Here is a 17,125-nt window from a genome sequence, read left to right as displayed (position 1 = left end):
CTATAATATATAAATGTTTCCAAATCAGCGATAGAAAATAACTTTTTTTTTAACATGAAAAAAAAAATGTTGATGACTTGTTGTAAGAGCAGGGCAAAGCAATGAAGTAAATCAACTCTCAGCTGTGTGATGGATGAAGGGCCGGTCTGCTCCACCCCAACCTCAGCTCACTAGCAATGATGTAATTCTTGCTTCTGCAGAACAGCCAAGATTTCTGAATCACACAGCCTTCTTGTGTCATATACATTAAGGGTGTGAATGTGGTTCAGGAGAGCAGTATTTTCAATATGAAGCTAAGATCAAGAACATGGGAGGTGTGACCTCTAACTACCAGGAGGAAAGTTCAAAAGTAATCTTAGGCCAGACATAGACGGTGCAAATTTCTTTCCTGCAGACACTCAGTTGAAATTTGCACAATTCCCCCATCAAGACAGACAGTGTTGACAGGGGAATCCCTCCTGCCAAGCCATTGTCCTCTCCCTGCGGGGGGGGGGAGGGGGTAGGGGCAGGAGAAGTGGTACCCGCCAGGAGAAGACAGTGATTATCGCTAGCCGCTTGCAATAATCGGAAGTGAATACGGCAGGCTGGTTGTATACAAGTTGATTAATAGAACAACTTGGTACATTCAGTCTGCCCATAAATTGTTTGAATCTCGGCCGGTTCCTACTGAACTGGCTGAGATTCGAACCGTGCATGGTGGGCCTTAAAAAATATTTTACCCAAACAGTTGATTCTCGGAGTGGAGGTAGTCGGTCAGTCAACGCAACAAGAACAAAACAAAACAAAAAGAAACACACAAAAAAATGGGGCAGAGTTGATGGACTACTTGGTCTTTGTTTTGCTGTCACTCTTCTGTGTTTCTATATAGTCACGGCCTCTGCTGTCACTTCCATTATACAGATTAATCACACGATTGAAAACATTTCAACAGTGATATATCTGGGCTCCTTTCTATCTATCCTATCTGAGATGCATAGAGCCAATAATAGTGGAGTGGGGGTATCGGAAACGGAGGGGGGGTAAGTGTTTTGCGGTTTGTGGCCTTGTTAATGGGTCACTCTTCTTATCCTGAGTGATACGTTAAGTTAAATTAATACTCTCTACAGGGGAAGAAAACCCCTCTTAGACAATTATCATCAGAGGAGGTGTCCCTATTGTAAAATGTTCCCTTAAGCTGGCTGTACACTATTAGAACTTGAGCCAATTCATAGAATTCCACTGACATTCTCATTCTGGCTTAACAAAAGTCGATTGCTCAATTGATATTTGGTTTAGTAACCAGGACGAATATTGACAGCCGAACAGCGTCTGCCGCTATTCAGTAGAAGGCACTGTTTGGGTATTCTGTCAGAATACAATAGAAGGGATTTGTGAATCCGCACCATTTGTATGGATAGAGAAATCGGTTAGATAACTTTAATATTAGCAAAAGTTCCCACAAATCACTCTGTGCTGGGTGGCTTTCAGACACATACTCCTATGTAGGAAGTATATATCAGAAAAAAGTGGGGGAAGATGGTAGTTGCGCTGTGATGAAGGGGGGGGGGGAGCTACAAAAATGACTACAGTGGCAAAGTGAACTAAAAAAGCAGAAACGGGCCAATGCATGAATGGATCCTACATGCTAAAAGAACATGGTGGGGATGCAGTGCAGTGCAACGTAGCTGATCAACATGACTATAATGTTGCAGACAGACAAAGCCTAATATATAAAGGTAATTGTGAAACAGTGACTTCTTGAATATAGCAAAGCAAAAATGCATATACTAACACAAATAGGATGAATAATGACACAATGCAAAAAAAAAAAATATATATATATATAAATATATATATATGTGGGCTAGTGACCCATTAGCAAAAATGTGCCAAATCCTGGTGAACTACAAGTGACAAATCCCTAGGACAAACATGAATATTAGTTCTATCATCCAGTCCAAAAAACAAAAACTCGTGATGAGAGACTCAAAACAATTGCAATCGTGAAGGGAAGGGGGATCTTCAGTGAGGACGCCTCCGTGTTTGCAAGCCGCTTACCTTACAGCTGTAAGGTGTACAGCCTGTGTTGCAAATGACGTTCCGTGTATAAGGTAGTGACAATGATGAACATGCCAAGTGAAATATAAAAAATAAAAAGTATACAGCATGTAAAATAACTCTGCGACGACCACAGTGGAGGGAGGGGCAAGATACACATGGGGGGAGGTTGCACTCATTTTTATGAAGTGAGTGTGGGCATCAATCCACGAGCGCCAAGCTCGTATGCCTCCAGGGGTATCACCAATCTGGAATCTGTCCCCGTGCCTGGAAACTGGAATATGTCCCCGTGCCTCTCTCCTCAGTGTCCGTCAGGTAGAGTAGTGATGTACAGTGTGAGGGGGAAAGAGACGCACATAGCGTGATCCCATATAAAAGGTATATTTATTTAATAAAACAAGTCCAATCAACTTACATTTAAAACAATGCTGCAGTGTGTATTAACTACGAGCGCCGAGCTCGTCTCCTGTTGTTTGTCTGTGGCAGCGTCCCGTGCTCCAATCCTAATGCATATCGTCACGTCACGTGACTTCTTCAGCTCTGAAGAAGTCAGCTCTGAAGAAGTCACAGTCACAGATGACTGCCACTGTAGTCATCTTTGTAGCCCCCCCCCCCCCCCCTTTATCACTGCGCAACTACCATCTTCCCCCACTTTTGTCTTATTTGTCCTGCCTTGGATCAGTACTTAGGTGTTGCAGCAGTGTCCTTTTAGCATAGCCCCCCCCCCCCCCCCCGACAGCGCAGGAGTTTCCACTTTCACATATATCAGAAAGCCGATTATATTTTACATTAAAGTGGTTTTGAAGGCTGAAGGTTTTTTTCCTTTGTGCATTCTCTGCATTAGGGTTAACCTCCCTGCCGGTATGATTATTTCAGGTTTTTGCGTCTCAAAGCGGTACAATTATTTTGCATAGAAATTTGGCGTTTTATATTGTAGGTCTGTAATTCTTAGCAATAACACACTTATATCTGTCCACCAAGAGTCTAGTAGATATCCCGGGTATGATGGAGTTTGAAACACAAAATCATGAATTATAATACAATAAATAAATGTAAATAATTATAAAAAATAATAATATAATACTAATAAAATAAATTTCACCACGATTCATTATCGCTCAATTCTGCAAGTGTTCTAATTTACTATCGCTGTTTTCTAGCTGGTCTAAAACCACTTTTGACGTAAAGGGACACTTTTTGGTTGCTATGGAAAATCTCCAGTTTCCAGGCAGAAAGAACAGTATATATAATATAAACCTGCATGCAGGGCACTGGACAAAGCACTAGGGACAAAAGGGATGTGAAATGATTTCATACAGTAATGTAATCTGTAAGATTACAGTGTACTGTATGTTATGAATTTTCACTTTTTTGAATTGTCCATCAGGCTCCGCCCCCGTGCGTCGCTCGCAGGGAACGGAGCCCGGCACACAGCGGTGGGACCTCGCAGGATCCTGGGGACAAGGTTAGTAACCTCTTCCAGGATCCTGCAATGCAATCCCAAATGTGTGGCTCGGGGTTACCGCTAATGATGCTGAAATTTAACCCCGAGCCACACTCGGGAAAACCGCCGGGGAGGCTACAGACCTTCTGTGTGCAGCGCCCCCCCTTATACTTACCTGATCCCAATCTTGATCCAGTGATCTGCACAAGAGTAGCTGCTCTCCAGACTCTCTCCCTCCTCATTGGCCTTTGGCTCCCACTACTGTCAATCACAGCCAGTGAGGAGGGAGTTGGGGGTGGGGCTGAACCCTGTTCTGTGCATTAATGAACACACAGAGCGGGGCTCAAGAGAGAGCCTGCATGAGTGCCCCCATAGATGTGTGTGTGTGTATCTGCCTTTTCAAGAGAAAGGAAGTAGCAAATCAATAGAAATACATAACCCTAACTATCAGTATGTACAGAGCATCTATTATTACACTGATGTTTCAGAATGTTGATAAGTTCTTAAACACCATCTACAATTTTGTCTAATGTGCTCAGCCAACAAGGCATTAACAATCCAACCAACCATCCCATAATGATCATCATGGGGCCACAATTATCTTCTGTGTGCTGTAGATGTATTATATGGCTATACAGATATATCATATGACCATATATCACTAAAAAGGGGGACTTAAAAAGCTATGTATCTACAAATGTGTGTACCAAATATAAAAATACACACTACAGATATAAGAACATTCCTTACTAAAAGAATTTCAATAATCATCTATGAAGGATTATATAGTTTAGTTCGACATTCTGCAGATTGATCAAAGATATCCCAGATGAACCATGATATGAACAGAGGAGAAGATACGGGACAGAGGAGAAGATACGGGACAGAGGAGAAGATACGGCACAGAGGAGAAGATACGGCACAGAGGAGAAGATACGGCACAGAGGAGAAGATACAGGACAGAGGAGAAGATACGGCACAGAGGAGAAGATACGGGACAGAGGAGAAGATACGGGACAGAGGAGAAGATACAGCACAGAGGAGAAGATACGGGACAGAGGAGAAGATACGGCACAGAGGAGAAGATACGGCACAGAGGAGAAGATACGGGACAGAGGAGAAGATACGGGACAGAGGAGAAGATACGGGACAGAGGAGAAGATATGTGGACAGAGGAAACAATACAGACAGAGGAGAAGATACAGCACAGAGGAGAAGATACGGGACAGAGGAGAAGATACGGGACAGAGGAGAAGATACGGGACAGAGGAGAAGATACGGGACAGAGGAGAAGATATGTGAACAGAGGAAACAATACAGACAGAGGAGAAGATACAGGACAGAGGAGAAGATATGTGAACAGAGGAAACAATACAGACAGAGGAGAAGATACGGGACAGAGGAGAAGATACGGCACAGAGGAGAAGATAGGGGACAGAGGAGAAGATACGGGACAGAGGAGAAGATACGGGACAGAGGAGAAGATACGGGACAGAGGAGAAGATACGGCACAGAGGAGAAGATATGTGAACAGAGGAAATGATACAGACAGAGGAGAAGATACAGTGTCTGGATAAGAAAGCTACCAAAGTATGTACTAAATATAAATCACAATATAGAATCCCTTTTTATATATACAGCCCACCATTTCCATCATCTCGAAATAAAAGTTTGCCCAATAAATGGACCCAAGAAGCACCACTCAGCTTTCCTCAAGTAGAGCAGGACAAGAAATTCTTATCAAACAAGTTGAGAAGTCAGAGCTCCACCTACATTCCCCAACATGTGTGTAACAGCCACCAATAGAGGGGCTGCAAGGGAAGTCACATGCTGAGTGGACCAGATTTTGGGGTCTGGAGCGCATAATGGAAAAACTTTCACATGCCACGCAATGTAAACCCGGTGGGTTGTGGTATGGGAAAACCCCCCTTCCCCAAGCAGTGTTTTCCTTGAACATTCTACTTTTCTGCCTGGTATAACAGAAGACCCTTCCACACTTTCTTACCTAATACAGTCATGACTGTCTTCATCAACTTAATTGGAGTCCGTCTTCGGCTGATGGAGCCAGTGGTATGTGAAGACAAGACATTGGTCTTCCTCTGCACATACATGTAAATCCTCAGGTAGACCACCACCATGATTAGAAAAACTAACAAATTAGAGACAGTCCAAAAAGTAAGATAACTCCGGCTGTAAAGGGGTGCAAGGGAGGAGCATGTGGTGATATCACAAATACAGTTCCAGCCCAACGTGGGCACAGCACCCATAAAAATAGCAATACCCCAGATAAGCAGAATGAGACAGGTCACCCTCCTTTTGGTGAGGTTGGTATGGATTCTCATTCGTACAATAGATATGTGCCTCTCAACGGCGATGACCAGGAGATTGGCCAGCGATGCAGTCATGCTAGTATCCAAGAGTCCCTGCCGCAGGAACCATCGATGAACAGTGAGCGTTTTGGACACTGGTCCCGTGTGAAACATCATGAAAATATAGGCAATCCCAGAGAACAAGTCCGCAGCTGCTAAGTTGGCCAATAAATAATAGAACGGGTAATGGAACCTTTTGTTTATCACGACGGCTGCGATCACTAACAGATTTGACAAAAATATGAACAAACTGCAGAAAGCACCAAAACAAAACAACATAATTAGCTTGGTCCCGGTCCAATCATCCTCTGTTTGAGATTTGCTCTGATTGTAGAAAAAGTCCATCCGCTTATCGTAATGACAGGCGTTCATTCTGAAAGGGGCTCTCATCCTGAAGGTGAAAAAAAAACGGGAGGTTACATATTTTGCAATATCTATGTCCTTACTGTATTTATTAAAAAGTGAAAACAAGTGGCGTTCACCACATGTAACCAGTGACATTATTTTTTTAATTCACAGATTTTAAGGGCTCATGCACACAACCATCTGGGGTCATACAACATAAAGATGTATTTCCTGGCCGAGAAGTCTTAGGTGTTGAATGCTGCCATCCCTTTGACATGAATGGCTGTACACGCCTATAAACCTGTGCATGCATGTAGACGTAAAACTCCCAACGCCAACTATTTGCGTTCGAGTACTATTTGGACACAGTGGGAGCCAATCAGCAGGTCTCATAGTCCGCCGGGACCCGATGATTATTCAGGAGAAAGGCAGACCCCCGTTCTGCCTATGTAAACAAGACAGATCGCCATTCTGTGAGAGGGCTAAGCAGGAACACGGATCTTTACATTCCCCCACTCAAAGCACCCCCCCCCCCACAGTTAGTAATCACTCCCTAGCCACTTCAGTCCCGGAAGGATTTACCCCCTTCCTGACCAGACCATTTTTTGCGATACGGCACTGCGTCGCTTTAACTGAAAATTGCACAGTCATGTAACGCTGTACCCAAATAAAATTGACGCCCTTTTTTTCCCACAAATAGAGCTTTCTTTTGGTTGTATTTGATCACCTCTGCGGTTTTTATTTTTTGCGCTCTAAACAAATAATGACCGACAATTTTGAAAAAAAAAAACAATATTTTTTACTTTTTGCTATAATAATTATCCCCAATTTTTTTTTTTAATTTTTTTTTTAAATAAGCGTATATTGATTGGTTTGCGCAAAAGTTGTAGCGTCTACAAAATAGAGAATAGAGTTATGACATTTGTATTTATTTATTTATTTTTTACTAGTAATGGCGGCGATCAACGACTTATAGAGTGACTGCGACATTGTGATGGACAGATCGGACACTTTTGACACTTTTTTGGGACCATTGACATTTATACAGCGATCAGTGCTATAAAAATGCACTGATTACTGTGTAAATGTCACTGGCAGGGAAGGGGTTAACACTAGGGGGTGATCAAGGGGTTAAATGTGTGGCAGTTCGCGCAGCGGTGCCATTCTGCCGACCTATATCGCGTGAGCCGGTCGGCAAGTGGCTAGGCACACAGTTAATCCTTTGATCGCCCCTGATGTCAACCCCTTCCCAGCACTGATCACTGTATTAGTGTCACTGGTCCCCAAAAAGTGTCCAACAAGTACTGGTGTATAACCGCATATAGGTGCATGCAGCCATTCATGTCTATGGTGCACTGTATGCAGCAGCTGTGGCTTCTGAGCACTCCCCCCACCATTTTTTTTTAAATCTATCTATAAATAGTAATGTATTCTGGCAAGTCATGTTTTGTCACAGGGCCTTCCAATTCCCCTCTGGCGGCATCAGTGAGCAGTCCTTTATCCTGGACAAAGTGGTGCTTACATGATGTGTGAGCATCATTCTGTTCAATACCATGAGCCCAGGCCAATGGGAGAGGTCATAGGGTTCGTCCGAGGTGATCTATATAACACACTAGGGTTGATTTACTAAAGATGGAGCACTCAGAATCTGGTACAGCTGTGCATGGTAGCCAATCAGCTCCTAACTTCAGCTTCTTCAATTAAGCTTTGACGATAAAACCTGGAAGCTGATTGGTTTCTATGTAGAGCTGCACCAGATTTTGCACTCTCCAGTTTTAGTAAATCCCCCCCCCCACTGTGGAGTGCTGATAAATATGGAAACAATACTATATAAATATATGAATCCAATAAACACTATATATATGTAGCGCTGGTAGATTTTCAATCTACTGCTGATAGGTAAATTTAGTGGGTTATCTGTTTATACGTAGTCAGATTTAGCCTCTGTTCCAGTTTGGCTGTGTTGCATGTAGTTTCACACTGTGCCTGTGGGTGTCGTTGTCGCCATGGGTCGGTGTTGGAAAGGCAACGTGTTGAAGTGTATGAGTGCTCCTCTGTCCCGGAGATAACTCGGTGGAGGTGGTCCTCCGAGTTGCATTCTGGGAGAGGGTATTTATGGGACAGATGCCATGTTTCAGGGTTTTTTTCCGTTCCACCTGCTGGCCCTCCTGGCCGACAGGTATGCACTAAGAGTACTACCTCGTGGTCCTCCGATCTGGAGGCCCACGTCACTTCAGCGTGTGGGTGGGCCCAGAAGCCTGTCTGGGCCTACCACAGCGGCAAAGGAATGGTCCTGGGCTGTCTATCCTATGTGAAGAAGCTGGACAACTGAGAAGATCCCAGGGGAGGACCCGTCATGGAAGGATCATGCAGAGTGCTGGTCTGGAGAGGGGCCTGGTGACTCAGTTGGAGGACGCATCCTAAAGTTAACCTACCGCATAGTACTGCCGGGTCGGCTTAAAGGTTCTAGTGCTGTGTTTGCTGTTCATCTTAAACCATTACATCCTGTGGCAGAGGATCGTACGGGTTTCGTTCCAATCAAGTCTGTGGCAGAGACTTTTGTTCGTGCTGCGTACTGGCTGTTAGGTTAGTGAGAGAAACCTATCCAGGCAGGCAAAGATTCAACTCTACAGAGAGAGTATATTCATCTACAAGCTTTCAATTCCTAATACTACACTAAGAAAAGGTATTTGAACTTCCCTGCAACTTTCCTTCTACCTCTTTCCTGCTACTTCCTGCAATTTACGTTCATTAAAGCATTGGAAAAGATACTCAAGTGTCCGGTGCCTACATTGTCTGGTGTTAAACTCAACGGGACCCTAGACCCGGTTCTGGTGAAATAAAGGTAACGAAGGTGACGGTTACAGCAGCTCCACCCAGAGTTATTGCTACATATAACATAAATGTCTAAAGCATAACAACATACAAACGCTATAAATAAAGTGCTCGTGCTCCGTGATATTGCACTCAGTTCTCAATGAGGTTATTAAACTAAACAACAGCAGTCCATATATATGAAAATAAAGTGCTTGTGCTCCGTGACTTTCAATTAATCCTTGAGTGTTTAAACTAAACAGCAAAAGTCCATATTAACATCAACTATGTGATAATTGTGTCTTCATGTGTTGTGCACACCCAACCCCCACCGGGTGTACCCTCACCTTAGGGGCTTAAAAAATAAGCCTGTAATTGATAGCAATAGCCTGCAGAGATCCTCCTTTGCTTCCTTTATCCTATGCAGGTTTATGGGACACTTGTATGAAACACAGGCCATCTGCTACTTCCGATCATAACCCAGCTCAGAGGTCACTATTTTCTCCTGGTATGTTTAGAGATTCTCCTCATATACATCACATGCAGGAAATGACAGAGACATGCAATAGCGTATATATAGTGTTTATTGGATTCATATATTTATATAGTATTGTTTCCAAATTTATCAGGGCTGCACAGTGTGTTATATAGATTGCATTATCACCATCTGGAGAAGTGTGGGAAGTACAGGCAGCTGATTATAGTTATATCTCCTGTGTTTATTTTACATTAATTTAGGCTTATGCCCCGTACACACGGTCGGATTTTCCGAGGGAAAATGTGTGATAGGACCTTGTTGTCGGAAATTCCGACCGTGTGTAGGCTCCATCACACATTTTCCATCGGATTTTCCGACACACAAAGTTTGAGAGCTTGCTATAAAATTTTCCGACAAAACAAAATCCGTTGTCGGAATTTCCGATCGTGTGTACACAAATCCGACGGACAAAGTGCCACGCATGCTCAGAATAAATAAAGAGATGAAAGCTATTGGCCACTGCCCCGTTTATAGTCCCGACGTACGTGTTTTACGTCACCGCGTTCAGAACGATTGGATTTTCCGACAACTTTGTGTGACCGTGTGTATGCAAGACAAGTTTGAGCCAACATCCGTCGGAAAAAATCCATGGATTTAGTTGTCGGAATGTCCGAACAAAGTCCGACCGTGTGTACGGGGCATTAGTGTGGCAGCTCACAAGGCTTTTACCCATTGTGTCCGGGGTGGCCTTGGCCCACAGAAAGAGGTGAGTATTTCCATGAGACTGACTTTATTTTTTCACGCTGTTTGGCAATTTATTTTTAAACAATTGCAAATTGTGGTGTTGCATTTTAGGCTACATTCACATTTGAGCTCTGACACCTTCAGTTGTTTCCCACTTTTTGTAGTCCTGTCCTGGTGTGCCAATACAGCTCCTCTATAGGTACAGTACTGATATTGAGCTACTTGGATGACATTAGGTTTGCTAAAGTACTATGGTTTGGTTTTGTTTTGTTTTTTTATAAAAGATACTGTTTTCGTCTTTTTTTTCCATCATTTTTGTGTCTTAGTGCTGTTACTCTCATTCAACCTCTTTCAGCTAATTCCGGTCTACATATACTCGCTCCACATCATTGCTCTGGACCTGCTTCCTGACAGTGGCAACAAAGAAAAATGCCTGCATTGCATGTGTTGAAATGGTCATACTAGTCTCCTTCATAGCCCTACATGATGGGGGGTGACAACACAATAGCACATTTAAGACACAGTTGTCCACCAACAAACAGGAACAAGGACATTTATGCAGGATTAATATGCTAATGCAAACTTGCATGATGGCTGGTCCTCTCCAAAGAAGTCAGTGACCCTACCCTTTGTCCCATTTAGGTCTCTTGAACTTCCACACCCCCCTTGACCTTAGCTAATCTTGAATTCTTTCATTTGGGCAGTCTAGAGGGAGGGCAACTATCCGAAGCCTTCCCATTTAAGGAGGTTTTAAGAGGCCAGGTCTGGCTTTCTTAAAGTAGAAACTATAGCCAAAACCTTTTTTTTCATTTTGGATAGAGTAAGGGAGGGTTTTTTTTTCTTTTGTGTCCCATTGGGGAGATTTCCCTTCACTTCCTGTCCCATAGCTAAAACTGGAAGTGAGAAAATCTCTGCAAATTAAGAGATTTCCTTGGGGACCACAACCAGTGTCCCCATTGCAAAATTTCCATTCTGATATTTTTCTGGGAACAACACAAAATGTGGGTTTTTTTTTTCATTATCACTTTTGATGATAATGGTAAACGGGATAAATAGAGAGGGTGAATCCCCCTAATAGGGGCAGGGACAGCAATGAAAACAGGTGTTCTAATCTATCTCCTCTCTATCCAAAACTAAAAAAAAAAAGTTTTGCCTTTAGGTATTCTTTAACCAGAAGATTTGTCCCCTTAATGACCAGGCCTTTTTTTTGCGATATGGCACTGTGTCGCTTTAACTGACAATTGCGCAGTGGTGCAACGTTGTACCCAAACAAAATTGGCGTCCTTTTTTCCCCACAAATAGAGCTTTCTTTTGGTGGTATTTGATCACCTCTGCAGGTTTTATTTTTTGCGTTATAAACAAAAAAGAGTGACAATTTTGAAACAAAAAACAATATTTTTTACTTTTTGCTATAATAAATATCCCCAAATTAAAAAAAAATCGAAATAAGCGTATATTGATTGGTTATCACAAAAGTTATAGCGTCTACATAATAGGGGATAGATTTATGGCATTTTTATTATTATTTTTTTTTTTACTAGTAATGGCGGCGATCTGCGATTTTTATCGGGACTGCGACATTGCAGCGGACAAATCGGACACCTTTGACGCTTTGTTGGGACCATTGACATTTATATAGCAATCAGTGCTTATCACTGGCAAGGAAGGGGTTAACACTAGGGGGCAATCAAGGGGTTAAGTGTGTGTCCTAGGGAGTGTTTCTAACTGTGGAGGGATGAGACTGCCTGGGGAGGAGCCAGATCGTTGATCCTAAGCAGGAGGAACAACAGATCAGTCTCTTCACCCCTGACAGAACAGAGATCTGTCTGTTTACATTGACAGACCTTTGTTCTGTCTCTCTCAGGAGCAATCGTGGGTGCCTGGCGGACATTGCGGGCACACGCATCGGCTTCGTCATTGCGCCTCCGGCGGCGCACACGCACGCCCCAGTGCTCTTAATGCAGCCGACAACTGGCCCAGGGGAGCCAACCTGCCGCAGTAATACTGGTTCTCAAGCGGTTAAAGTGTAAGTCTACCCTAACGCTAAAATCCCTGCATCTACAGACATCCACGATCGAACACTAACCTATCTAGCCCTGTAAAAAGAAAATCATTACACGTACCTTTTTTGAAGCTGAATAATGAATGGGGAGTGACATCACCCATAGACCTACTATGGGGCTTCCCTTGTTGGTTGCCTCCTCCTGCACCCGCCTCCACATCGAAGCTGCAGCTGACAGCTCAGCATGGGATCGGGTCGGATCAGCTTCAAAAAAGGTATGTGTAATGATTTCTTCTTTACAGAGCTAGATTGGTTAGTGTTAGATCGTGGATGTTTGTAGATGCAGGGATTTTAGTGTTAGGGTGGACTTCTACTTTAACATCTTTAAGATCAAGGGGCCTTCAGCAACACTGCTAGGGATTTCACCATGGCAGGAGTGTTGTCAGTCCTCTATAGGAACTTAGGATGTCACTAGATTTCCAACAGGGTCATCAGATATTTTTCTGTATTCAAAGAATTTTAAAAAGAAAAATACTTGTGTGAATGTGTTTGTGTTGCAGAGATACACTATATTGCCAAAAGTATTGGGATGCCCAACCTTTGCAGCTATAAGAGCTTCAACTCTTCTGGGAAGGCCGTTCACAAGGTTTAGGAGTGTGTCTATGGGAATGTTTGACCATTCTTCCAGAAGTGCATTTGTGAGGTCAGGCACTGATGTTAGACGAGAAGGCCTGGCTCGCAGTCTCTGCTCTAATTCAATCCAAAGGTGTTCTATCGGGTTGAGGCCAGTTAAGTTCCTCCACCCCAAACTCGCTCATCCATGCCTTTATGGACCTTGCTTTGTGCACTGGTGTGCAAACATATTGGAATAGGAAGGGGCCATCCCCAAACTGTTCCCACAAAGTTGGGAGCATGAAATTGTCCAAATTGTCTTGGTATGCTCACGCCTTAAGAGTTCCCTTCACTGGAACTAAGGGGCAAAGCCCAACCCCTGAAAAACAACCCCACACCATAATCCCCCCTCCAGCGAATGGTTTGGACCAATGTGGCAAATTTGATGATATGTGGCAAAGTCCCAAACTTGCAGAAAATACCCTGCCTGCCTTGAAAAGTGTCCCAGAGCAAGAGTTTTAGGTTAGCTTGTGACAGTGTCTCATATAGACTTGTTAAATGTTGCATCTGACAATCTTCTCCCTTGTAGGCCATGGGGGTGTAGAGCTACTCATACTGTCCCTTTGAATCCTGCTGCCTTGGATAAGACTGCTGTCCAGGCCTCCTGCTGAACAGATCTTCCCATGCTAGACAGGGTGTCTCCTGGATGAGACTGAAGGGTGGTAAATGTCTCTCTCTTCAGCTTCTCTCCTTCCTCAGTGCCATAGCTATACCTGTGCAGTTATTGGAGCCTATTTTTTTTTTTTTCCTGTATGTCACTTGCTGTGCCCTATTGGGTTTTTTGGCACATGTATTTTCTTGTGGTGTTGATAGGCTCTATTCATACTATATTTTAAGGTCTTGGTCCCGGCTGTTGAGCTCTCCTCCACATTTGAGCCCTTTCCCCTGGTACGGCCCCTGATTGGCACTGCTTTTTCTTGGGTACCAATATACCAGTAGTGAGTAATTTATCAGTCATATGTTACTTTTTGTGTTTTATATTTGTGATAATAATGTTTAACTTTGTTATTCCCCGCACGATATCTTCTGAAGAAGCTAAAATCGTAAATTGCTGCAAGACTTTCCAGCTCACTGAAGTCCCATCAAATTAAGAGATTTATGCAGGGCCGTTTTTAAGGCAGGGCAAAAGGGGCAGCTGCCCTGGGCCCTGTCATTGTTGTGGGGCCCAAAGCAGCTGCCTCATACTTGGCAACTATCCCAGTTTAAATTCCCTTGTCCCTTGAGGTTTTAGTCCCTTGCTGTGTCCTGATATCTCGGTGTAAAGTTCTGTTACTAATGCTGCCCAGCTCTGCCCTATTGTTGTGTACAGATGACTCACCTGCAGACCCTGTGTTTACATGTAAATACCGACATTGATATGTAAATAGTGACGGCATTCATATGTAAAGCGGCAGACCGGCAGGATTCATATGTAAATAAAGGCAGAATTCATATGTATATCATGCCCCCCTGGAGGTCATATCCACCATCACCTATACTGAATCCTGCCCACTGGGGAGGTAAAGGGCATACTTGAAAGTCCTGCCTACAACTGTGGTCATTAAGCCTACCATCAGCCTGTTCTGCAAAGGTAAGCAAATTAGTGGGGTGGGGGGGTAGTGTGGGGTATGCAGAGGTAGGCAGCGAAGGAATTACAGTTTGGGGTGCACAGGTGAGCAAGGAGGGAATGTATAGAGGTAAGTAATGTGGGTGAAAAGATGAGCAGAGGAGGCAGGTAGAGTTAAAGGGGAGGAGGAGTGGAGAAGATGGGGGAGGTTTGGGGTGCAGAGGTTAGCATGGGTTTAAGGATGCAAAGGTGTACTGACAGGGTGAATAAAGATGTAGGTCATGTGTAGGGCAGCCCATTCATTTCAATGGGCTGCTCTATGCGCTACAAATGCGGAAGAAACTCCCAAACCCTTTTCCAAAATCAGTGAGCACTGCAGTATTGATGTACAGTAATCTCTAGCAACCAATCAACAAGCAGAAATTATGTGCTGTAACCTCTAGCAACCAGTCAGTGAGTGGTAATGATACACTGTAACCTCTGGCAACCAATCACAATCGCTGTCTGATCTAATTCAGTAAACTGATTTTGAGTCTAGCTGCTTTTTATTGTATGTCTCAAAGCAGGTGGAGAGCAAAACTGCATGGAGGGGGGCCCAAAAAAATTTCTTGCCCAGGGTCCAATCAATATTAAAGACGGCCCTGGATTTATGTATGATATAAGTTACTACGTATGGTTGTACACAGCTGACAACAGAACATTAATGCCGCGTAAACGCGATCAGAATTCTAGTCGGAAAAAGATAAGATGGCTTTTCCGACGGGATTCCGCTCCAGCTTGCCTTGCATACACACGGTCACACAAAAGTTTGCTGAACTTTCGACCGTCAAGAACACGGTGACGTACAACACTACGACGAGCCGAGAAAATGAAGTTCAATGCTTCCGAGCATGCGTCGAATTGTTTCCGAGCATGCGTAGGAATTTTGTGCGTCGGAATTGCTACAGACGATCGCATTTTCGGATAGGAACTTTTTCCGACCGAAAAATTGAGAACCTGCTCTCAATCTTTTGCTGGCTGGAATTCGGCCAGCAAAAGTCCGATGGAGCATACACACGGTCGCATTTTCCAACCAAAAGCTCCCATCGGTCTTTTGCTGGCCGAATTTCCGATCGCGTGTAGGCGGCATTATATTTGGTAGTGTCTGGCATATTTTCTTTTGAAAATGCACTTTTTCCATTGTCATGGTTTTTAAACTTTTGGATGCAATAAAATGTAAACTTTTTTAACATAACTAATGTCTGTTTATTCCTAAGATGGTTACCATTAAAATCCCACATTTTACACCTACTCACCCATTCCACATCCACTTACTGTATGTTCTTCAGAAATGTCAACGTCTTTATCAGAAAATCTCTAATACTTTAACAAATAATGTATTCAATCTACAATGACCTTTAAAAAACTATAGCAATCAAGATATTAGATGACATTTTTCTTCCTTTTTGCTAACACACAATGGAGGAGATAATTTTAGCCTATGTCTGGGAACTAAAGCAGGATATACAGGCAGTATACGGTAAAACCTTGGTTTGAGAGTAACTTGGTTTGAGAGTGTTTTGCAAGACAAGCAAGGTTTTTAAATACATTTTGACCTTATACAAGCGATGTTTTGATATACAAGTAGTGTCATGTCACAACTGCATATAAAAGAGAACAGAGGCGCCAATATGGTTACATTTAATGAAGGTACAACATTTAGCAACATATTGCTACGCTTAGAGGATTCCGAGTATGCGTCTCTTCTCTTTTATACTCTGGAGCTCCTGCTGGATTTTGCTTCTAATCCCCTTGTGGAGGCTTCCATTTGTGGATGGACATTTTATGGTTACACAACCTGGTCACATTGCTATAATCTTTTTATATGGACTATAAACTGAAGGACCTATGAATAAATGGTTGTGGAACAAATCATTTGCGTTTCCATTATTTCTTATGGGGAAATGTGCTTTGATATACAAGTGCTTGGGATTACAAGCATGTTTCTGGAACAAATTATGCTTGCAAACCAAGATTTTAGGCCCTCTTTTACACGGGCAAATAGAAAAATTCAGCTTTTAGCTGCAGATAGATCACGTTATCTGCCGCAGCTAAACTCAGACCATCCTTACCTATGGCCCCATTCACACACTGCATTTAGCAACAGTTTCATTACATGGGGTTTGGTGCGGTTAGGAAAAATAAATTTGACTGCGTCCAGGACGGATTTATTGCAGCTATCTGCACATAACTGCAGGTAATCGCAGTGTACTATTTCTCCTGCAAATAGCAGCGGCAACAAGGAAAGAAAAACAGGAAGCACATCAGAAATGCCAAGAATGTTCCAAGGCAGCTAAACGCAGCCGCATGTAAACGCACGTAAACGCAGCTAATCGCAATGTACAACTGCAAGTGAAAGCTGAACCAGGATTCTCTGAATTTCGAAATAACAAAACACGCTTTTAACAGCGGCGGAACAGCCGTCCGTGTGAAAGGGGCCTTACTGTACAGGAGTTTTTTTTCCAATCAACAAGCGTGTTGTACGGAAAAAAAACTCTTATGCCGCGTACACACGGTCGGACTTTACGGCAGACTTTGCCCGGCGGACGGGATTTCTTCGAACAATTCGATCGTGTGTGGGCTCCAGCGGACTTTGTTTGCTCAAAAGTTGGACGGACTTAGATTTGAAACATGT

At 43.2% G+C, this 17,125-nt stretch overlaps 1 protein-coding gene across 1 annotated transcript in view; it reads right to left on the bottom strand.

Annotated features, from left to right (window-relative positions):
• The window catches only part of LPAR3 (lysophosphatidic acid receptor 3), a 62,181-nt gene that overhangs the window by 25,395 nt on the left and 19,661 nt on the right, over positions 1-17,125 (bottom strand). The window contains exon 2 of the mRNA XM_073593628.1: positions 5,487-6,241. Coding sequence (XP_073449729.1) covers positions 5,487-6,240 — 754 coding nt within the window. The 5' untranslated portion in view covers position 6,241. The remainder of the gene's footprint in view (positions 1-5,486; positions 6,242-17,125) is intronic.

This window comes from Aquarana catesbeiana, linkage group LG07 (assembly GCF_042186555.1).
Source record: "Aquarana catesbeiana isolate 2022-GZ linkage group LG07, ASM4218655v1, whole genome shotgun sequence".
Classification (NCBI taxonomy): Eukaryota; Metazoa; Chordata; class Amphibia; order Anura; family Ranidae; genus Aquarana; species Aquarana catesbeiana.
Note: the sequence above shows the minus strand (reverse complement) of the source record. Positions and strands in the feature narration are given on the sequence as shown.